Genomic DNA, 23,447 nt, shown 5'->3' with positions numbered 1-23,447 from the left:
CACAGTCGGAGAACTACATATGCCTAAAGAAGGAAAGGGGAAATCTAAACTGCCGCAGAGCAGACCCCAAAGCAATAGACAGCCCCCAACATGTATTGTCGGTGAAAAACAGATGAAAACACAAACACAGACAGAAAGACAGGCAGAGCAAACGATGGGGCCCAACTAACTAGATAGGACAGGACAGAAATGATGCTGGCTGCAATCCGCAAAAAACCCTACCAAAAATGTCCCAACCGTCTGATAGGGAAAAAGGCCCTGAAGTCTAGCTTTTAGTAGACAGGAACTAAACTGGATGCAAGAGCTCAGAGCAGAAAGGATCACCAGCAGCCCTGCAGGGCGTCGGCTGCCTTATATCCACTCAGAAATTCCAGATGTCCAATCACACTCCGCCTGTTCAGATGACAGGTTCTTTCCATCCCAATCAATTTCACTACCTCTCTTCACCAGCAGAGGGAGTTCTTCAGACATCAAAGGTGAAGGGGAGAATGAACTCACAACAGTACCTCCCCCTTGAGGAGGGGTCACCGAACCCTCATCCACGCCACCAGGGCGATCAGGATGGGTCCGATGAAAAGCACGAACCAATCTTTCGGCATGAATATTGGATGCAGGGACCCAAGAATTATCCTCCTGGCCATAACCCTTCCATTTAACCAAATACTGGAGTCTCCGTCTAGCCAGACGAGAATCCAGTATCTTCTCAACCTCATATTCCACATTACCTTCAACCAATACAGGGTCAGGAGGTGCCACCACAGGAACTACTGGCTCAACAAACCTCTTTAACAGAGACTTATGAAACACGTTATGGATCTTGAATGTAACAGGAAGGGCCAATCGAAAAGAGACCGGATTAAGAATCTCCAAAATCTTGTAAGGTCCAATAAATCTAGGTTTAAACTTTGGAGAAGCCACCTTCATAGAGATATTCTTTGATGACAACCAAACCATATCACTCACCTTAAACCGGGGACCAATGGTCCTATGCCTGTTGGAAAACCGCTGGGCCTTTTCCTGGGAGAGAGACAACTTATCCACCACTTGGTCCCAGATCTGGTGCATTCTCTCCACCACAGTGTCAACACCTGGGCAGGCAGAAGACTCCACCTGCCCTGAAGAGAATCGAGGATGAAAACCAAAGTTACAAAAAAAGGTGACATCAAAGTGGCAGAACTAGCTCTATTATTTAAAGCAAATTCGGCCAAGGGCAAAAATGAAACCCAATCATCCTGATCAGCAGAAATAAAACATCTCAAATACGACTCCAAAGTCTGGTTTGTTCTCTCCGTCTGCCCATTGGTCTGAGGGTGAAAGGCAGAGGAGAAGGACAACTGAATTCCCAGCTTGGAACAGAAAGTCCTCCAAAATCTAGAAACAAACTGAACTCCTCTGTCAGATACAATGTTCTCAGGAATCCCGTGCAAGCGAACCACCTGTTGCAAAAACAAGGGCACCAACTCTGAGGAAGATGGCAACTTAGGGAGTGGTACAAGATGGACCATCTTAGAGAATCTATCACAAATCACCCAAATAACAGTCATTCTCTGAGAGACAGGCATATCAGAGATAAAATCCATTGAAATATGGGTCCATGGCCTCCTGGGCACCGGCAAAGGCATCAACAACCCACTAGAGCGAGAACAAGGTTTAGACCGGGAGCAAGTCCCACAGGACTGCACAAAATTCCTGACATCACGAGACAAGGCGGGCCACCAAAAAGACCGACTCACCAAATCTATAGTACCAAAAATACCTGGATGACCAGCCAATGCGTAGCAATGAACCTCAGACATCACTCTCTTCCTCCACTGGTCAGGAACATACAATTTTCCAATGGGACAACGCTCAGGTTTGTCCTCCTGAAACTCTTCCAGAACACGTCTCAAATCGGGCGAGATGGCAGAAAGAACTACCCCCTCACCTAAGATGGTAGCATGCTTGGTCACAATAGGAGAATCAGCAAAGAAACTCCTAGAGAGGGCGTCTGCCTTGACATTCTTAGTGCCCGGAAGAAAAGAGACCACAAAATCAAAACGTGTGAAAAACAAGGCCCACCTAGCCTGTCTAGGATTCAAGCGTTTGGCCGACTCAAGGTAAATCACATTCTTGTGGTCAGTAAGGACCACGACTTGATGTTTAGCTCCCTCCAACCAATGTCTCCACTCCTCAAATGCCCATTTCATGGCTAACAGTTCCCGATTCCCCACATCATAGTTGCGTTCGGATGGGGAGAACTTTCGGGAAAAGAAAGCACAGGGATTCATTTTAGATGTTACAGGATCTTTTTGGGACAAAACAGCTCCTGCACCAATCTCAGAAGCGTCCACCTCTACCTGAAACGGGAGTGAGACATCAGGTTGCCGCAAAACCGGAGCAGAAGTGAACCTTCGCTTCAGCTCCTGAAAGGAAGAAACAGCCTCCGGAGACCAATTCAGCACATCAGCCCCCTTCTTAGTCAAAACAGTAAATGGTTTGGCAATACTAGAAAAATTAGCTATAAATTTACGATAAAAATTAGCAAAACCCAAAAACTTCTGGAGGGCCTTCAAAGGAGTGCACTGAACCCAATCATAAATGGCCTGTACCTTGGCAGGGTCCATTTCAATAGTTGACGGAGACAAAATAAATCCCAAAAATGAAATCCTCTGTACACCAAAAAGGCATTTTGATCCCTTGACATACAGGGAATTCTCCCTCAAAATCCGGAACACAGTCCGAACATGTTCCACATGAGAGTCCCAATCCTTAGAAAAAATCAAAATATCATCCAGATAGATGATCAAAAATTTATCCACAAAGTCTCGGAAAACATCATTCATGAAGCACTGGAAGACAGAAGGGGCATTAGTGAGCCCAAAAGGCATCACCAGGTACTCAAAATGTCCCTCTGGAGTATTAAATGCCGTCTTCCATTCATCCCCCTTCTTAATGCGAATAAGATTATACGCCCCCTGAGGTCAAGCTTGGTAAACCAGCAAGCACCTTTAACTCTGGAGAATAGATCAGAAATCAGGGGTAACGGATACTGATATTTAACAGTAATTTTGTTGAGGGAACGATAGTCAATACAAGGCCTTAATGAACCATCTTTCTTGGCCACAAAAAAAACCCAGCACCTAAGGGTGAAGAGGATGGTCTAATATGACCCTTCTCCAACGACTCCTTAATATAGGATCGGATAGCCTCGTGCTCGGGTACAGATAAATTGAAAAGTCGACCCTTGGGAAATTTACACCCAGGGCTCAGCTTAATTGCACAGTCATAACTCCTATGAGGAGGCAAAGACGCAGACTCATTCTCACTAAATACATCATAAAAATCAGCCAAATATTCAGGAACATCATGCGACTGGGGAGAGGTGGAGAAAATAGGAGAGTCACCAAGAGCACACCGACAACCCCAACTCACCACAGACACAGATTTCCAATCCAAAACTGGATTATGGATTTGCAACCAGGGAAACCCCAGAACGATGGTATCATGCGACACCAAAAATCTGCAATTTTCTTGATGGTCTGGGGCGACCCGCATTACCACCTGGGTCCAAAACTGAGGTTTATTTTTCGCCAAAGGAGTAGCATCAATACCCCTCAAAGGGATAGGCGTCCGCAGAGGTGTCATAGGAAACCCACAACGTTTAGCAAAATCCAAGTCCATCAGGTTCAGAGCTGCTCCCGAGTCCACAAAAGCCTTAGCGGAAAATGTGGACAGGGAGCAGATCAGAGTAATTGCCAGAAGAAACTTAGGTTGAACACCACCCACAGCAAATGTGTGTGCAAAACGTTTCTCTCGTTTAGGGCAGACAGAAATAATATGAGAGGCATCTCCACAGAAAAAACACAGCTTATTACGCCTTCTGAACTCCTGACGTTGCGCCCTAGACAAAACTCTCTCACATTGCATAGGTTCAGACATTTGTTCAACAGGTGGCAACACCTCTCGTGCAGTTTTGCGTTCACGCAAACGCCGATCAACCTGAATGGCTAATGACATAGAATCGTCAAGACCAGAGGGAACAGGAAATCCCACCATAGTATCTTTTACGGTTTCTGACAAACCCTTCCGAAAGAGAGCTGCCAAGGCACCATCATTCCAGGTAGTAAGGACCGCCCACTTTCGGAATTTTTGACAGTACAACTCTGCAGAATCCTGACCCTGGCTCAATGCCAACAGGGCCTTTTCAGCCTGATCAATAGCATTAGGTTCATCATACAACAACCCCAAGGCCTGAAAAAATGCGTCCACATTAGTTAGAATAGGATCATCAGGTTTCAAAGAAAACGCCCAATCCTGGGGATCGCCGCGCAGCAAAGAGGTGACAATTTTAACCTGCTGCGCGGAGCTCCCCGATGGGTTAGGCTTCAAGGCAAAAAATAATTTACAATTATTCTTAAAATTCAGAAATTTAGACCGATCCCCAAAAAACACATCAGGAGTAGGGATCTTTGGTTCAGCAGCATGTGAATGAGCAATATAGGCGGAAATTCCCCACACTTCAGCAGTAAGCTGCTCCACATGATCAGACAATTGCTTAATCTCCATTGAGAAAAAATTCCCCCCTACGGCCTCCGAGAAATAGAGGAAAAAATATACACAAAAAAAAAATTCTGACACTTTTTTTTTTTACAATTCTTTCCTGCTATTGAGTATCCTAGAATCTGCGGTATGGCTGGTGATTCTGCTATGAATGAGTCACCAGGGGAGAAAACAAAAATACAAGCTAAGTCCAGAAAACCGGAGAGGTTGGTAGCTATCGGATTGCAGACCCCTGATCCTATACACCACAACTAGCAGTAGCCGTGGGGGGTTCCTACGGTGCCCTAGACCCCTCGTCACAGCCAGAGAACTACATATGCCTAAAGAAGGAAAGGGGAAATCTAAACTGCTCCAGAGCAGACCCTAAAGCAATAGACAGCCCCAAACATGTATTGTCGGTGAAAAACAGATGAAAACACAAACACAGACAGAAAGACAGGCTGAGCAAACGATGGGGCCCAACTAACTAGATAGGACAGGACAGAAAAGATGCTGGCTGCAATCCACAAAAAACCCTACCAAAAATGTCCCAACCGTCTGATAGGGAAAAAGGCCCTGAAGTCTAGCTTTTAGTAGACAGGAACTAACCTGAATGCAAGAGCTCAGAGCAGAAAGGATCACCAGCAGCCCTGCAGGGCGTCGGCTGCCTTATATCCACTCAAAAGTTGAAGGGGAGAATGAACTCACAACAGTGAAGCCTTCCAAATGCCACCTCCTGAAGCCCAAGGTTCAGTACCTCGGTCATGTAGTGAGTGCAGAAGGTGTGGCACCGGATCCTGACAAAGTCACAGTCATCCGGGACTGGCAGAAGCCCAGCAACCTCCATGAAGTACGTCAATTCCTCGGGCTGGTAGGCTACTACTGAAGGTTCATCAAAGGCTTCACTGAGATAGCCATTCCTATGCAAAATCTTCTAGTGGGTCAGCCCAAGAAGTCCAGAAAGCAGAGTCCTACATTCGAATGGACTGAGGAGCTGGAGAGGCCCTTCACTCGACTGAAGATAGCTCTCACAGGAGATGAAGTTCTGGCCTACCCAGATTATGACCAACCCTTTGTGTTGTATACTGATGCCAGCAACGTGGGACTTGGAGCAGTACTGTCACAGGTACAGAATGGCAAAGAAAGAGTGATCTCCTACACAAGCAGGAAGCTTCGTCCCACTGAAAGGAACCCTGACAACTACAGTTCCTTCAAGCTGGAGTTCCTCGCCATAGTCTGGGCTGTGACTGAACGATTCAAGCATTACCTAGCTTCAGCCAAGTTTACCATCTTCACGGACAACAACCCGTTGACTCACTTGGAAACTGCCAAGCTAGGTGCACTGGAGCAGCGATGGATGGCTCGGCTGTCTAACTATGAATTCACCATCAAGTACCGAGCAGGGCACAGGAATGCCAATGCTGATGCACTGTCCAGAATGCCTAATCTGCTAAATGCAGGAGAAGACCCTGAGGCACTTGACGAAATCGAGTTACCTGCCTTCCACCGGCCAATTGTGGCCCAACGTGCCTAAGGAGTGAGAAACAGACGGTCTGGCTTTAAAGAGGCCACCCTAAATCCATTGCCTCATCATGACTGGGCAGAAACGCAGGATAGCGACCCCGCAGTCCGCCTGGTGAAGGAGCTACTGTCGCAAGCTGACTCACGCCCAGAGTCGGATGCTCCAGAAGAAATCCAGCAGTTGTGGAAGGAAAGAGGCCGGCTGTTCATCTATGAAGGAAAGCTGTGTCGGAGGAGTATTAATGCCCGCACTCATGAGTTGGTTTGGCAAGTGGTAATCCCAAAGAGGGAAGCATCAATGTTCTTGGAAGCATACCACAATGGAGCTGGACATTTCGGATGGAAGAAGTTGGAGGCCTTGCTCCGAGAGAGATTCTACTGGGCTGGTATGAGGAAAGCCATTGAAAATTGGTGCCGAGAGTGTGGACAATGCAACCTGCGCAGAAAGGACAGTAACAGCCAACGAGCTCCTTTGCAGCCAATAATAACCAAACAACCACTCGAGTTGGTCGTCTTGGACCATGTGAAGCTGGTCCCAAGCCATTCAGGCTAAACTATGCTCTTACCATCGTTGACCACTACTCAAGATTTTTGTTAGTTGTGCCTGTCAAGGATCAAACAGCCAGGACAGCAGCTAGAGCATTCCAACAGCACTTTTGTCGACCACACGGATACCCCGAGCGAGTGCTTACAGATCAAGGTCCAGCCTTTGAGGCGGAAGTGTTACAGGAATTCTGTAACTTGTACGGTTGCAAGAAGATCTGGACAACACCGTACCATCCACAGACCAATGGCATGTGTGAAAAGATGAACCAGGTGATGATCGATCTACTGAAGACCTTGCCTTTGGAAGAGAGGAATCAGTGGCCAGAGAAGTTGCCAGATCTGGTAGACCTCTACAACCACATTCCTGTGAATTCCACCAACTGCACTCCAGCCTATCTAATGACAGCGAAGCCTGGTAAGCTGCCTATTGATTTGGATATGGGAGTCCTTACACCTGAGGTAACATCACCAGATGCTGACTGGGATACAGAACGGCAGCAACAGTATCGAAGAGTACAAGAGTGTGTAGAAAAGAGTCTAGCTCAGGCAAGACAAAAACAAGAAAGGCACTACAATCACCATGCACCTGCAGTTCCCTTGACACCAGGAGAACAAGTCCTAAAAAGGAAGAGGAGGATGCATAAATTAGATGACCAATGGGAAGCTGAACCCTGCACCATCTTACCATCAAACTTCGATAACACCAAGGTGTGCCTTATCAGTAAGGATGGGGGAGAAACCTCAGCAGCAGTATCAAGGGATCATTTGAAATTGTGCCCTGACCAGTTAAAAGAAAGAATGGAAGCGCAAAACAACATCCAAGCCATAGAGGAAGAGGAAAAGGTCAGCACTGTACTTGGAGAATTCCCTGCAAATTGGACTCGAGCAAATAATGCCATAGTGGTGCCAGTTTTGACCTTTCCCCAACTGGTAGTACAAGAAGAAGTGACTCAAGAGAACTCTGAAAATCAGGAGGTTCAGGTAGCAGATGCCACACCAGCAGTGGAGCCAGAGAATCCTCGCCTTGCCAGTGGTGAATCTGTCATACCCATGGTGAGTCTAAGAGTCTGTAGACGGCTACTACCCAATTTACCCAGTTTACCCACACCAGAGCTACGTAGGTCTGTCCTTAGTACCCAAGGCATACCACCCCTCAAGTTTCGCATCTAAATAAGTTATGCAAATAATGTAAATGTTAACCTGTACATGTATATATGTAACGTTTAAGTTTTGTGCCTACAGAGACTCTGTAAGAAATCCTCTTTTTGAATTTTCCAGTTTGTTTTGATGGACACTTGTGCCACAGGACTAGGTGTGGTCAAAAACTTCTTTTGTACATAGTTCACCATTTGCCCAGGAATGGACCATGGACATTGACACATGGACTAATCATCACAGGACTATTTTTGGAGCTTTGGGTTTTTGTATTTTTCATTTTTCTTAAATCTTGTACATTTACCATTGTTCATTTGTTTATATGTTCATATGTTTCTTTTTATCAGTCCAAAAGTACTGAATTGCACTAGGGGGGAATGTGGCACCCCAAGGAGTATGGTCGCCACAGTGGCATTGCCTTCCTCCCGGGAGGGTGATGTCAGGCTTGGAAGTAATGAAGGGTCTCTCTGGCAGTTAACCATAACATGCAACACAGTTCCCACTCAGGGCCAGCAGAGGGAGCTCTGAGCCAGAATTGGGGGAGGAGTGCTCTCTGAGGGCCAGGAAGGGAAATGAGGAGATAGTGTGAGGAGGCCGAAGTGTGTAGACGTGGAGAGAGAAGCTGGGAGACTGAGCGGAGTTGAGAGCTCGTTCCCAGCTGGAGCACATGATCTGGAGCCTGGTCTCCACGGTTGTATGGCTACTGAAGGTCCTGCAACAGAAACCAGAGGAATAGGAAGCTGTAAATGCTCTATTCCCACCTAAGACTCAGAGGCACAACAGCAACGGGTGAGTCAAGAGAAGAGATAGAAGGCTACAGCTGTCTGCCATACGAGGTAGATCTGAGAGGGAACAAGAAGGAGGAACTTCAGTGTAACACAGTAGTGCATGTACCTCAAGTAAGCGCTAGGAAGGAGACTACACAACCTATCTGCATAGAGAGATTCCTGAGTTGCTTCCAGGCTAATCAGCTCCTGTGCCATCTGTAATCTGGACCCTGGACTGCACTTACAAAGTAAAGGTAAAGAAACTACACTTTGTTGTGTCCTTGCCTTCTTCCTGCAACTTCTTCAGCACTGCTACATCTCTGTGCCAGACACTGCACCCTCTTCCTCAACACCTATCCTCTTCATCTACTCTGCCCTGGGACTAGAGCCCTGCCTGTGGAGGGCTACACCATCATTGCTGCACCCCACCATGTGTCCCAGAGGATTTGTCTGCAGCGTCGGCTTAACACCTCCCTTGCCGAACACCACAGGTGGCGTCACGAATCACTCATAAACTTTATCTCATCACTCAATCCTCTTTTACATGGGTGCCCAGGGCCATGGACTGGGTCACCGCTGATGTGACATTCCCCTCTGAGAGACCGGCCCGGTACCGAGTACCCCACAGCCCTGGGAGGGCGACCCACTTGCCTATTGCCCTATAGCCCATCGCAGCCTTGTGCAGGTCTACAATTTTGTCCCTGGTGTCCTTAGATAGCTCTTTGGTCTTGGCCATGGTGGAGAGGTTGGAATGTGATGGAGTGTGTAGACAGGTGCCTTTTATACAGGTAACACATTCAAACAGGTGCAATTAATACAGGTAATAAGTGCAGAGTATGAGAGCGTCTTAAAGAAAAACTAACAGGTCTGTGAGAGCCAGAATTCTAGCTTGTTGGTAGGTGAGAAAACACGGGTATTACATACCTGGTAATGTGTTTTTTCATGATACGTGACGGCACCACGAGAAAGGGGATCCGCCGCCCAACAAGGACAAGAAACCTTTAAGATAAAAGAGGCAGCTCCTCTCTCCGAATCAGTTGTTTTGCAGAGCATGAGAGGAACTCAGCAGGTTAGTGTACATGTAAATAATACATCCTTTATACCATTTAGACTTTCAATACCCAAAGGAGTGTATAATGCTAATAATGCATCCCACTAATGATGTGATCAATAGGGAGGGAATATAAGGGTGCCGTCATGTCTCATGAAAAAACACATTACCAGGTATGTAATACCCGTGTTTTTCCATCATACATGACGGCACCACGAGAGAGATACAGAGATTTGTATTCTCTTAGGGAGGGATCACTGCTTGTAACACTCTTCTCCCGAATGTGAGATCAGAGGTAGCAAATAGGTCTAACCTATAATGTTTGACAAAGGTAGACGGAGCGGTCCAAGTGGTCGTCTTACAGATTTGGTCAATGGGAGCGTCTGCTTTCTCCGCCCTGGACGTCGCCACGGCCCTCGTGGAGTGGGCTTTTTATACCTTCTGGTATAGCCCTGCCTGCACTGCTATATGCTGGCATAATGGCCTTTCTCAGCCAGCTATAGTCTGTTTAAAGGCTTTTAAGGCCCTTCCTTACCCCCTGGAATGAGACAAATAAGGCCCTCTGTTTTCTCCAAGGTCTCGTTACCTCTAAATACTGCAGGAGACATCTCCTCACATCTAGGCAATGAAGCCTCTCCTCCTTCTGGTAGTTAGGGTTAGAAGGGATGACAAGATTATCTCCTGAGCCCTATGGCATTTTGATACCACCTTGGGAAGGTGTGCTGGATCTAATTTTAACACAACTCTATCGTCCATGACCTGAGTGTAGGGAGGGTCTGTTGATAATGCGAGTAAATTCTCAACCTACGGGCCGATGTGAATGCCATTAATAAGGCTGTTTTTAATGTTAGAATCTTTATCTGATGTTGTGTTTAGTGGCTCAAACAGACTCTCTGTCAGAGACGATAGGACTAAATTTAGATCTCAAGGAGGAAGAGTAGGGGACGGGACTGAGTCAGCGCTAGTACAGGTCCGGATAAACCTGGCCATCCACCTATTGTTTGCCAGGTCGCATTGAATAAGGCTGCCAGGGCTAAGATGTGTACTTTGAGGGTACTGACAGCTAACCTAAATTCTAAATCTTTCTGCAGAAATCCCAGTATTGCCGCTATCGAGACTTCCCCTTCCCATATTGGGCCTGAGCCAGATAAGAATTTTTTTCCTCAAAATCCTCCCATAAAATTCTTTGTTGTCACTGGTTTTCTGCTACTGAGTAAGGTGAATATTAACCCTACTGAGAATCCCTTCTTCTCTAGTAGTGACGTTTCAAATTCCAGGCTGTCAAATACAGCCCAGACTTCTGAGGGTGATTGAAGGGACCCTGTGTTAGAAGGTCCTAAACCTCTGTCACTAACATCACTCTCAGCCTAGTAAGACCATGGTCTTTTTTCCCACCAAAAGGGAGCTATCATAATCACTTTGGCTCTGTCCTCCCTGATCTTCCTCAGAACCGCTGGTATGAGGCACATTGGAGGGAAGGCGTACAGGAGACATGATGTACCCTCTATCCTGAAGGCGTCTACTGTCAACAGCCTGTCTGCAGGATTTAGGAAGCCGAATTTCTGATCTTCCTGTTGGCTTTTGAGGCGAAAAGATCTATAATGAGTTTTACCCACATGTGCACTATCTGTTGAAAAATGGACTCTTTTTAAGCACCATTCTTCTTGCCTCAAGTAGTTCCTGCTCAGGAAGTCTGCCTTCAGGTTGTCTACCCCTCGGCTATGCCGGGTTGATAATGAAAGGAACTGATATTCTGCCAGAGTCATGATCTGGCCTCAAGCTGCTTAGCGGAGGCCCTCTGACAAGAGTAGTCAGTTTCAGTCTAAAAGGACCGGTGACTATCTGCATCAAGGACTGAGAACAGGTGTCTCCCTGTTGGTTTACATATGCAACCACTGCTTGGTTGTCTGACAGGACTCTCACATGGTGTTCTCTTTAAGTGTGGTACCAATTCCCCTAGCGCCCTTTCGATTGTTAGAAGTTCTCAATTGTTTTTTGAGGATAGATTTCTTTCCTCCTGGACCTAGGGATCCTGGAGCCATAATGTGTCTAGGTGGGCTCCCCCAAGGACTGGCATCTGTTGTGACTACCTTGGAGGCTGTGTGTGTGCAGGGTACTCCTTTTCGGAGAGGACTATCTGTAACCACCATCTGAGTGACTGGAGTACAGAGTCCGGGATGGTGAGCATCCGCTCTAACCGTCCCTGAAGTTCCAGATTGTTCTGCAGCTCATACCCTTACAGTTCCCTTATGTGGAACTGGGCCTATTTCACCGCTGGTATGCAGGCGGTGAGGGACCCCAACACGGTACTTCACAGAGTCATTTCTGGCTTTTTTATCTCCATTTTCTTCCTCTGGGAGGTGATACTCCTGCTCCCCGAGTCCAACGTTAACCTCAAGAAAACTCTGGATCATTGCTGGTTCCAGTTTGGATTTTTTTTTTTGAGGTTCAGCTGCCATCCCAGCATCTGTAGTGTTTCCATCACTATTCTGACTTGTTCTTGACAGTAAGGGGGATTTCTTCCCACTATCAAGAAGTTGTCTAGATATGGTATCACCAGAGTATCTTTCCTCTGAGGTGCGCTACAACTTCTGCGATTAAACTTGTGAAAACTTGAGGGCTATCACTACTCCAAAGGGCAGAGCCCTATATTGAAAGTGACGCCACTGAGACCTCGTTTGGACTGCCACTCAGACATTTGCGGCCTTATTGCCGGATCAGAATGTGGTGATAAGCGTTCTTGAGGTCCAGGACTGCTATATAATACTGAGGAAGGAGGAGTTCTACTGCTGACCTTACCATCTCCATCTTGGAAGACGGGATTATAAGATACCTGTTGAGGTCTTTCCAGATTTACAATTGTCCTCCAGGAATTGAATGGGGTGTTTTTTGTTTTTTTTAAATAGGGGGAAGTAAAATTCTACCCTTATAGCGGAATCTCTTTCAGGACATGATTGTCTAGGAGTGAGATTACTTCTCCTTCCAGACTGTCTTTCTTGAGAGGACCGGATATATCCTCGTGGAGGCCAGTGGTGGAACCTTAACTCCAGACCTGATCCCACAATTTGTCACATCCAGGTGCTGGACGAGATCCTCTCCCAAGCTGGGAAGAAGTGCACCTAAAAAGGCCTGTCACTAATAGGGTTTTTTGGTGTTTTTGGAGGGCTTGCCGAAGTAGAAGCCTCTCCCATCTCTGGATCACTTGTCAGAGTTGTATCTGTCTTGATCCTTATATTGCCGTCTCCTGGACCTCCGACCCTTCTGGAAGGAGCGCCGAAGAGGCCTGAAATGGCTGTTTTTTGTTGTCGGCTTCTCCTAATATTTCGTCTAACGTCTGCTCAAAACAGGAAATATCCCTCACATGGCAAAGAGCAGAGTTACATATTTGCCTGTGTGTTCTCTGGCCAGCATCTAAGCCATACTGCACGGTGTCCCACATTAGCCAAAGCTGCTGATTTTGCTGCTAGTCCTGCTGAATCCTGCTGCAGCCTCAGCTAAGAATACTGACGCTGCTCTTATGGCCGGTATTGCTTTTAGGATAGAGTCCCTGGGGACGCCTTGCTCTAGCTGATCCTCCAGTTTATTAATCCATACCTTAAAGAGGTTGTCCGGGCATTTCACATAATCTCAGTGTATATCTTGGCTGCAGAATGCTGACAATAAGTAATTTACCTTCTGTGGCCAGTTTGCAGGGTTTGCTAGATATCTTCTCTTGCTTGTAAGATAAATGTCCAGGGGGGGTGTTCTGGCATTGAAATGAGAACTGGTCGTTTCCTCCTCACTAGTTTCACTTTCCATAGATCACTGTTCAGCGTGTGTCTGGGGGAGGAGCAGCTGGGTGGTCCTGCTCTCTGCACTGAGGCTGCTAGAGGGGGAGGATTTGTTACTGTGTGAGGAGGGATAGGCTTGTTCATGTGGACGGGGAGGGCCTATTGCTATAGAGGGTGGGGTTGTTGCTATAGAGGGCATGTTTTTAGTAGAGTAGGAGGAAATGACCAGTTCTCATTTCAATGCCAGAACACCCCCCCAGGACATTGTTCATAGAAGCAAGAGATCATATCTTGGAAACCGTGTATACTGTGTAGGGATGTGACTCGCTCAGGTGCAGCGGGAGACAATCATGAGGCAGGTTCTTCCCAAAGTCCATGAGGTTTATTTGCTCCATAAACCATAAATCAGCGTATCACCAAAATAGCCTCTAGCTTAGGCACAAAAGAACATAAACGTCCGTGGCTTCAGACTCGGACCGAGAGTCTCAGCACATGCTGGGAGGTGTAGTCCTCCCCATATACAACTAATATACATAGGCCAGGGCAATGTCCAGAGCAGCGCTCTATCTGCAGCCGCAGACACAGGAAGGCTTCTCCTTCCTTGGAACACAGACCACTCTCTGTAGTGTCCCACCTGGACACATGGAAGTCTGTCCACACTCTGACAGACTCCCTCCACACTCTCACATGTGCCAAACACCTCAATTACATAGCCCTGTAACCACACCCAAAGGGGATCACATGGCTATGACATCACCAAAGGTTGTATAGACACACAGGCTTCCCTGACACAGTGTAACAGAAAGATCAGCAGTACCTCTGCTGATCAATACACCCTGGAGCCTGCATCCCAAGGCCACCCACCTTGAGACCCACAATGGTCATTTAGGACCCTGCTCCTGTTACCACACTGAATGTGCCTGTACACCCGTCCTGGGACACCCACACAGCGCCCCCTAGCCGACACAGTGGTAACTACACCACATACCTCCCCCCTCTGTTCAAACTTGTGGGGTTGAACACATGACATCACCCAGGTATCTTGAGACCTGGCACCCATGTCACCTTGCCCTACAAGTCGAGAGGACCATCTCCGTCTGTTTCGGTAGTCAAACTGCCTCATATTCACGTTAGGCCTCCCCCGCCCCCAGCGGTCAGTATCTCGGCCTTGGGCTTTGGCCTTCCCGTCAACGTCCGTCAGTGTGATCAGACACTCTTTAGTCTCCACCTGTTTGCAGTGCGCTCCGTCACCCGACCTTTCTCTCACCGGCCGGCTCTCCCAGTTCACACTGTCATGAGTCCCACATCCAGCTGGGCCAACTGGCTGGTCTGAGTCTGACCCTCTGTCACTATGTCCACCACCGGGTCTCGTGCCTATGTTACTACGATTAGAACGGCCACTTGCGGACTCTCGACGTTCTTGCCTTCGACTACCTGTCCTTTCATTCCTTGGAGGATCCCTTCGGGTCCTTACACCTTGGGTTGGAGGTGGACGCCACCTGACGTTCTCTATCTGCTCATTCATCTGCAGTCGATCCTGTCTTAGCTGCTCAATCTCCTTCAGGTACGCTACCCGATATTCCAGGAGCATGCGAAGCTTCCCAATGCTTTCCACCGAACCAACCACAATGACAGGAACCATGTCATCTTCAATAACGACTTGGATTTCACCAGCAGGTGGGATCCTCACTCTCTTCACACAGGACCGATTCACCATCTCCTGCATCACCTTTCCAAGTCTGCCAACGACTTTCCCCACCAGATTTCTGGGTACCGGAATTATGTCTTCCACAAAGCCCAGCCGACTTTGTGCTTCCCTTGCAAGCTCCAGACGTCGAGCGGCTTTCCTATTACGCTCCACGAGCATCTGTTTCGTGCGGAGACATTGTAGGTGCATCTCCTTCAGGACAGCCACCCTTCTCTCTGTGTCTTCCGTTTCTGCCAGTATCACCAACTGGTCTGTTTCTGGTGCCCAGCTCACACTATAGGCCTTTACTGCCTTTTTAAAGGTCTCATGCACACCTTCGCTGGCACACGCTTCTCGCACGTCTTCGGGTACCTCCATCACGCACTTGAAGGTCATGGACTTGCTCTCATCCTGGACAGATGGCTCTGGGTTCCCCACGGACACTTCCCTCAAGGTATCTGCCAAGATCGGGTGACTGTCTTGTGCAGCTCTTGGTTCACCATCTTCCTGAGATTTACAGTCTTCAGGACCCTTTTCCAAGATGGGCTTTGGCAGTTCTGCCTTGCTATCAGTCGGGCACGGCCGCTGTACGTCTTCACCCATCCACTTCTTCTGCAGAAGACCTTTTACTACTCCACTGAGTTCTTGCAGAACTTTATCTCGCTCCTCTGCCAGGTAGCGATGCTGATCCTCTCTCCTGAGAATCTCCTGTTGATGCTTCTCTTGGGCCTCTCTGAGCACCTCCATATCTTCCAACAGGGTCTTGTTCATGGTTTTACATGCTGACAGGTGACCTCTGAGCTCAGAGACTTCCTTCTCCAGCTCATCCACTCTGTGCTCAGCTGCTTGCCTTAGGACTCTTTCCCGTTCGACATGTTCTGTTACAGTCTCCTTTATCAGCTGTATCTCATGATCTTGTTCTCTTTTGGCCAGCACGTGTCTCACCACTACCTCTTTAATTATATCATCAAAGGGTACCACTGGGTCAGTCACACCAGTCGAGTGAACCCTCCAGTTACCGTCCAGCACCAATGTGTCTAGTCCAGTAGTCTCATCTCCCAGCCCACCATCTGTCTTATCACGAGACGTCAGGTCCGTCAGTTGGGCAGATGTACTTCTTCCTCTGGTCAGTTCTACCTCTGACCTGTCCATGTCAGGAGCCGTCACTGTCTCAGTGTCTGCTTGTCCCACAGTCGAAGCATCTCCATCGTCAGACCAAACGTCATCAAACAAAAGAAAGTCCCGGCCCCTCTCCCAGGCATAGACTAAGTCCCGTGGTATCCCTCTACCTTGGCACTCACCACCTTTGGTCCCCTCAAACACTACTGTGTCTACTGCGTAGTTCACCGTGACCCCGTGTTTACAGCGAACCCTGACGTTTTTCTCGGTCAGAGAGAAAACGAGAGGCGTTCCTGTCAGAGTCACCTGACTCTCTGAGTCCAGCCGACCAAAGGCTCCTTCCCGGTGCAGCATCACTGTACACATCTGTGGCCCGTCATTACTACCCGGAAAGGATATTCCACATTCTGAAAAAGACCTGCACATACACTGCGGTACTCCAGACATACCTACTGAGACACCCAGTGCTGTCACTTCTTCACACTTGGCCCCTTTCTGGACCACCACCCCGCTTTGGGTTGCCACCCCAATTTTGGTCACCGCCCCCTTTTGGAACTCCACCCCTTTTTGGGTTACCACTCCAATTTGGGTCACCGCCCCCTTTTGGGACTCCACCCCTTTTTGGGTTACCACTCCAATTTGGGTCACCGCCCCCTTTTGGGTCACCGCCCCCTTTTGGGATTTCCCCATGTCCGTCCTGCAGAACCTCTTAGGCCACAGTTCACACAGTACAGTTTGTCTTTTAACGATACCACACAAGTCTTTGCTGGCACCACCACAGCTCCTGCTGTCACTGATCACCGGCACCTCTGGCTGCTGTTCACACACACACACAGCGGCTGGTGTCACTGCAGCTCCTGCTGCACCATCTTCGTGGACCCGCCGATCCACCGGAAGCCGCTTGTCACCTTCGTAACCCCGCCGGGTTACTGGAAGCCGCTTGTCACCCTCAAAGATAAAAAAGCCACAAAAGTGCGCCCATAGGGCCTTACCAGTGCAGGTATATTGGGTTATGCAGCAATAATACAGGGTACTCACCCTTAATAGTTGTGTAAAGCCACAACTGCTGTATCCGCTTAGTTACACTCCATAAAGCTGCAGCAGGATGGTGTAGACAGACAGCGTCTGCTACCAATGCTCCCAGGAAAAACACCAGGGCCCTGTGCTGCGAGACCTTCGTGACCCCACTGAGCCACAGCAAGCACCTTCAGGTTTTGCAGAGGAAAAGAAAAAAAAAAACAAAAACACATGCACAGTCTCTCATGTCCTGTCCGTGTGCTGTTCAGGACGTACCGTCTCCGCCTGAGACCGTCCAACACACAGGCGCACACCTGGTGCTATTCAGGGAGCCGACCCTCCTCCCAGGGTCTCCCAACACACCGGTCTCACCAGGTCCAGGGGCTCAGCGGGTGCTCTTCAGGACATCCGTCTCCGCCTGAGACTGCCCAACACACGCCTCACCAGGTCCAAGGTCATATCACGTGTTCCAGGGATCCGATTCCTCTCCCAGAACCTCCCAACACTGACCCTCCAGGACCTTGCTCACTGACCCCTCCAGGAACACAGTCTCTCACTGACCCTGGTCAGTGCAACACAGACTCCTGTCTGTTACCTGTGTCGGCCACACAGGTTCCTGGACGCCTCTTCTCCTCAGAGGTATCCCACAAATATTAATACAGTCACTTTCTCTGACCTCGGTCAGTATTACTCACGGTTGTCAGACTGTCTGCTCTCCTGGCTCAGAATCGCCAGCGCTGCCACACGTGCTTCTGGGAATCGCTGCCCGCATTCTCCACCAATTGTAGGGATGTGACTCGCTCAGGTGCAGCGGGAGACAATCATGAGGCAGGTTCTTCCCAAAGTCCATGAGGTTTATTTGCTCCATAAACCATAAATCAGCGTATCACCAAAATAGCCTCTAGCTTAGGCACAAAAGAACATAAACGTCCGTGGCTTCAGACTCGGACCGAGAGTCTCAGCACATGCTGGGAGGTGTAGTCCTCCCCATATACAACTAATATACATAGGCCAGGGCAATGTCCAGAGCAGCGCTCTATCTGCAGCCGCAGACACAGGAAGGCTTCTCCTTCCTTGGAACACAGACCACTCTCTGTAGTGTCCCACCTGGACACATGGAAGTCTGTCCACACTCTGACAGACTCCCTCCACACTCTCACATGTGCCAAACACCTCAATTACATAGCCCTGTAACCACACCCAAAGGGGATCACATGGCTATGACATCACCAAAGGTTGTATAGACACACAGGCTTCCCTGACACAGTGTAACAGAAAGATCAGCAGTACCTCTGCTGATCAATACACCCTGGAGCCTGCATCCCAAGGCCACCCACCTTGAGACCCACAATGGTCATTTAGGACCCTGCTCCTGTTACCACACTGAATGTGCCTGTACACCCGTCCTGGGACACCCACACAGCGCCCCCTAGCCGACACAGTGGTAACTACACCACAACTGCCACAGAAGGTAAATTACTTATTGTCAGCATTCTGCAGCCCAGATATGCACTGAGATTATGTGAAATGCCCGAACAACCCCTTTACGGGATCTAGCCACACAAATGGCCGCGATGTCCGGTCTTAGTGACCCAGCCGAGGCCTCCCAGGTTGTTTTAAGACAATTGTCTGTCTTTCTGTCCAGAGGTTCTTTCAGGGAACCTAGATCCTAAAAGGGTAGGGAGTATTTTCTGGCGACTTTTGAGATCGCTACATCAATCTTTGGAGAAAACACAAAAATTGAGCTTGGTTTGAATTGATACACATGCAGCATATAAATGCATGTTGATATTGGCCATAAAACATAAAACCTGCAAAAGACAAAGTGAGCAAAAACCCTGCTGTAACTAAATAAGTAAAAGCAAAAGTGCATCTAAATAATAGAGAGTTTTTAGTCATACTGGTTTTGATCAAAAGTAGCATGAAAGCTATCTCATGTATTATTTAGATGCACTTTTGCTTTTACTTATTTAGTTACAGGAGAGTTTTTGCTCACTTTGTCTTTTGCAGGATTAATCTTTGGAGCTCTATCCCAGGATGAAGATGCCTCTTCCACAAAGGGGTACCTCCCTTACAGGGAATTGATTATCTGGGACTTCTTCTCTGGTTTTCCCATTCCCTTTTAAAGAGTCCTTTCCACTGTAAGTTAATAGGGAAGGCTCTACGTTTTTCTTATAGCAAGCTGTCAAACATGAGTTCTATGGCTTTTTGTTTTCTCATCTACCCGTCCCATGATAGGCCGGACTGCTTTAATAAGCTTGTTTGTCCTGTAGCTTCCACTAGAAATGTATCTTTCTGATCTGAGCTACTTTCTGAGTAGCGACATTTAACTGAGTACTCCTCTGATCTTGTGGAGTCCTCCTGAGAGATCAATGAGGGGCTGGCCTATCCCTTGCTTTACTATCCGTGTCCGTTGACTGTAAAGCCCTTACTGACTTACAGACTTCTGACTGGATCAGAGATCTCAGGCTCTCAGCAAAGAGGGTGTCTCCTCCGCCACTGTTTTATCAATACAGGCCTGATACAACCTCTTATTCCTAAGGGACTTTTTTGCATAAGGAACATTCCTTATTCCTAAATTTTGATTTACCCCTTTTTTAGGGACCTCCAATGTTCGACCCCACCAATGTGTGTAAAAGAGGGGAGAGGAGACAAAAAAGAGAGAGAAAGAGAACAGACATTATCGTACTGGACTTTCTCAAAGCTCACTCACCACTCGGACATTTCACAGGATGGGTACCGGATCTGGAGGCTGTCTGGTCTGTTCACTTGTCTCCCATCGGAACTATAGACCCCTCCTTTTTAACACCATGGCGATCCGCCCGTACGCTGTCTGTGCGGCTTCCACTGTAGCTATGGTGCGTCTGGCTCTTTTCATCTGAGCGAGACCACCACTCCTGCACCTCCTGGCGTGGCTGTAAGTGCTCTGGTGAAAAAGGCTCTCAATTTTACAAGCTGACTAGCTGCTGCGGCTTCCAGATGAGAGCTGTCAAATTCAACCTATAATGACTGGTGACCGATGCCAGCACTTCTGACAGCATTACCCCAATAATTTTTTTTTTATTTCCTCTTTTCCTTGATCACCTGGCTGATCCAGCACATGCCGGCTGCCTGCGCTTTGCCTTTCAAGCGCGCTGTGTTCTGTGCACGCCTTCGGCCATCAAACAGCGCCTTACTATGCCATGTCTGTGTGCTCCTCTGGCTCCAGGATCGCACACACGCGCATCGGTAACCACTTCTGGTGCACGCTCTGTATTACTTCCGGTGCGTGCACCCTGTGTTACCATCGGTGCGCGCATCCTGTCATCTGAGCACGCTATCTCTTCTGTGCATGCTCCCCGACATTCCGGCCCCACCGCTGCCGGCACGCGTCCGGGTGCTTCCCCCATGTGAGCCCGGTTTCCAGGGTGTGCCTGCTTCTGGTGCGTGCTCCCGCTAATGGCTGCCTGCTCCCAGGTCTCTCCCAGCTGCGTGCACCCGGCTTCCCTTCTGGTGTGCGCCCGTGTTCACTGAACACCTGTTGCGGCATTCTCACGCCGTCAGCCGCCATGACACCCGCTGCTGCCACCCTCATACCTGCGGACCCCATGGACCTGGTCTCAGGAAGAAGCCTCCACGCTGCCCTGGCCACTACTATTACAGGTACTTGTTTCCCAGGGCAGTCCACGGTGTCCGGCTTGTGCTCGACAGGGTCCTCCGAGGAGTTTACCTCTGCCCGGGCACCGATGTGCCTCACGGGCTGCATGGCCACCATACGTCGACAGGGAGGAATCACGGAAAGTGGCCTCCGTGGACTTCTATGGGGTATGCTGGCATCAGGGAGGGAACACCCAATGTGGCCTGTGTGGCTCTAACTTCACCCGGGCATTTGCCTCACAGGCTGTGGCCATGCAGTCGCTCGGGGGGGCATAGGAATATATGGCTCCCGAGGCGACTACCGGTACCTGGTGACTGGTGTAGCAGACCGGTGCCTGCCAGTAACCACCCGACCAAGGTCCAGGCATCCTCTTCTTTCTTCTAGAATCTTCAAGAGGTTTTCATCTTGAGGGTTCCCCATCAAGGACAGGAAACCAACTGATGCGGAGAGGAGCCGCCCCTTTTATCTTGAAGGTTTCCTGTCCTTGTTGGGTGGATCCCCTCTCTTGTGGTGCCTTCATGTATGATGGAAAAATACTTATTCCATGCAACAAAATGAAAATTAATTATGTAAAAATCAAAGCTAGTTCACACAATAACATCACTCTTCATATCACCACGTTCTATTTTGATAGGTCATCGAGATGCCTGTCATAGGCGACACACTAGTACACCTGCACACCTTAGCTTCCCACGCAGCTAATAGGTAGTGTTATTGTATTTTGGCATACACAGGGTAACACAAGCAGCCTATATTTTACCATCTTTCAGTCAGCCATTAAAAATCTACTACTGAGGACTCTCAAGTTTGATTAACGTTTTTATATCTTCTGGATAACATGGTACAAAGATATATTCTTGGTTATTTTTCATTTTACCAAAAGCAGAAAGAGATGGGCGGCCTCTGTCCCCATAGACACATCCCAATATATCGCCATGACAGCCGAGGCCTAACAATGGGGTCTGAGAACGGTGACATTAAGAATATAAAGAGAAAAAATATCAACTAAAATCCAGCTACATTGTCTAACAAGAGAAGAAGTTCTACTTCTGGGATAATCTGTCCCCAGAATGTCTCCATTCCATGTACAGCTCACACCGCAGATAACAGCCCCTCATACATCTATAGCACCGGCCCGGGGCCACATCTCCAGACCTGGGAACCTGATCCAGGAGGGCGGTGCTGTGTCCCGGGGTCATCTGTATCTGCACCAGGAGTGGGGGAAGGGGGGGTTTATTTATTAGGAGGAGGGGGGGACATATTGTGTCGGAGGGGGAAGGAAAGGGAGAAAAACGCCGTGATTCTCAGAAAGTGTCAATAAAACACCAAAAATAGTCTCAGCGTCGAAGGGGTTACTGCCCCTGCGCCCAGTAATGGGGAATCTCCAGCACCTACCTCCACCTGCAGAGCCGCACTCCACATATATGGCTGCTCTGTGCGCACAGGACCTGGGATGAGGTCACAGGAGGGGAGGAGTCAGGGGTCACATGATCAGGGGCCTCAGTATATACAGGACTGTGCTGTGCTGGTTGTCATGGTGCTGGATGAGGGGAAGATTCTGTGTGGGGGTCAGGAGGGGTTTACAGTGTGGATGTAGCAGAGCCGTGTGTGTACGAGGTGTACGGAGCGGAGCCGTGTGTGTGTGAGATGTACGGAGCGGAGCCGTGTGTGTACGAGGTGTACGGAGCGGAGCCGTGTGTGTACAAGGTGTACGGGGCGGAGCCGTGTGTATACGAGGTGAACGGAGCGGAGCCGTGTGTGTACGAGGTGTACGGAGCGGAGCCGTGTGTGTACGGGGTGTACGGAGCAGAGCTGTGTGTACGAGGTGTACGGAGCGGAGCCGTGTGTGTGCGAGGTGTACGGAGCAGAGCCGTGTGTGTACGAGGTGTACGGAGCGGAGCCGTGTGTGTACGAGGTGTACGGAGCGGAGCCGTGTGTGTGCGAGGTGTACGGAGCAGAGTCGTGTGTGTACGAGGTGTACGGAGCAGAGCTGTGTGTACGAGGTGTACGGAGCGGAGCCGTGTGTGTGCGAGGTGTACGGAGCAGAGCCGTGTGTACGAGGTGTACGGAGCGGAGCTGCGTGTGTATGAGGTGTACAGAGCGGAGCCGTGTGTATGAGGTGTATAGAGCGGAGCCGCATATGTACAAGGTGTTCGGAGCAGAGCCGTGTGTGTGCGAGGTGCACGGAGCAGAGTTGTGTGTACCAGGTGTACGGAGCAGAGCCGTGGGTATACGAGGTGAACGGAGTGGAGCCGCGTGTGTATGAGGTGTACGGAGCGGAGCCTTGTGTGTACGAGGTGTATGGAGCAGAGCCGTGTATACGAGGTGTACAGAGCGGAGCTGTGTGTACGAGGTGTACAGAGCGGAGCCGCATGTGTACAAGGTGTTCGGAGCAGAGCCGCGTGTGTACGAGGTGTACGGAGCGGAGCCACATGTGTACAATGTGTACGGAGCATACCCATGTGTGTGTATGAGGTGTACAGGGCGGAGCTACATGTGTACGAGGTGGACGGAGCAGAAGCTATATTGTTAAAGAAATGGTTAATCTTAGTTCGCTAAAATTTATAAAATAGCAGAAAAACAACTGGTAACCCTTGACACCATTTTAATTGTTATCATCTGTCTACGTGGTAGGATAATTCTGCCAATGGTCAGTTCC

The 23,447-nt window shown here is 48.9% G+C and overlaps 1 protein-coding gene across 3 annotated transcripts in view; it reads right to left on the bottom strand.

Annotated features, from left to right (window-relative positions):
* The window catches only part of LOC141051051 (uncharacterized), a 110,280-nt gene that overhangs the window by 18,911 nt on the left and 67,922 nt on the right, over positions 1–23,447 (bottom strand). The window contains exon 1 of one of the 3 annotated variants that reach the window (XM_073547872.1): positions 22,184–22,255. The exons of 1 other annotated variant lie outside the window; for it this stretch is intronic. In XM_073547872.1, coding sequence (XP_073403973.1) covers positions 22,184–22,210 — 27 coding nt within the window. In that variant the 5' untranslated portion in view covers positions 22,211–22,255. Of the gene's footprint in view, positions 1–9,431; positions 9,621–22,183; positions 22,256–23,447 lie in introns of those variants that run through there. One more of the 3 variants, XM_073547870.1, reaches the window with a different exon arrangement.

This window comes from Dendrobates tinctorius, unplaced genomic scaffold (genome assembly GCF_039654945.1).
Source record: "Dendrobates tinctorius isolate UK_male_01 unplaced genomic scaffold, ASM3965494v1 ptg000155l, whole genome shotgun sequence".
NCBI lineage: Eukaryota > Metazoa > Chordata > Amphibia > Anura > Dendrobatidae > Dendrobates > Dendrobates tinctorius.
Note: the sequence above shows the minus strand (reverse complement) of the source record. Positions and strands in the feature narration are given on the sequence as shown.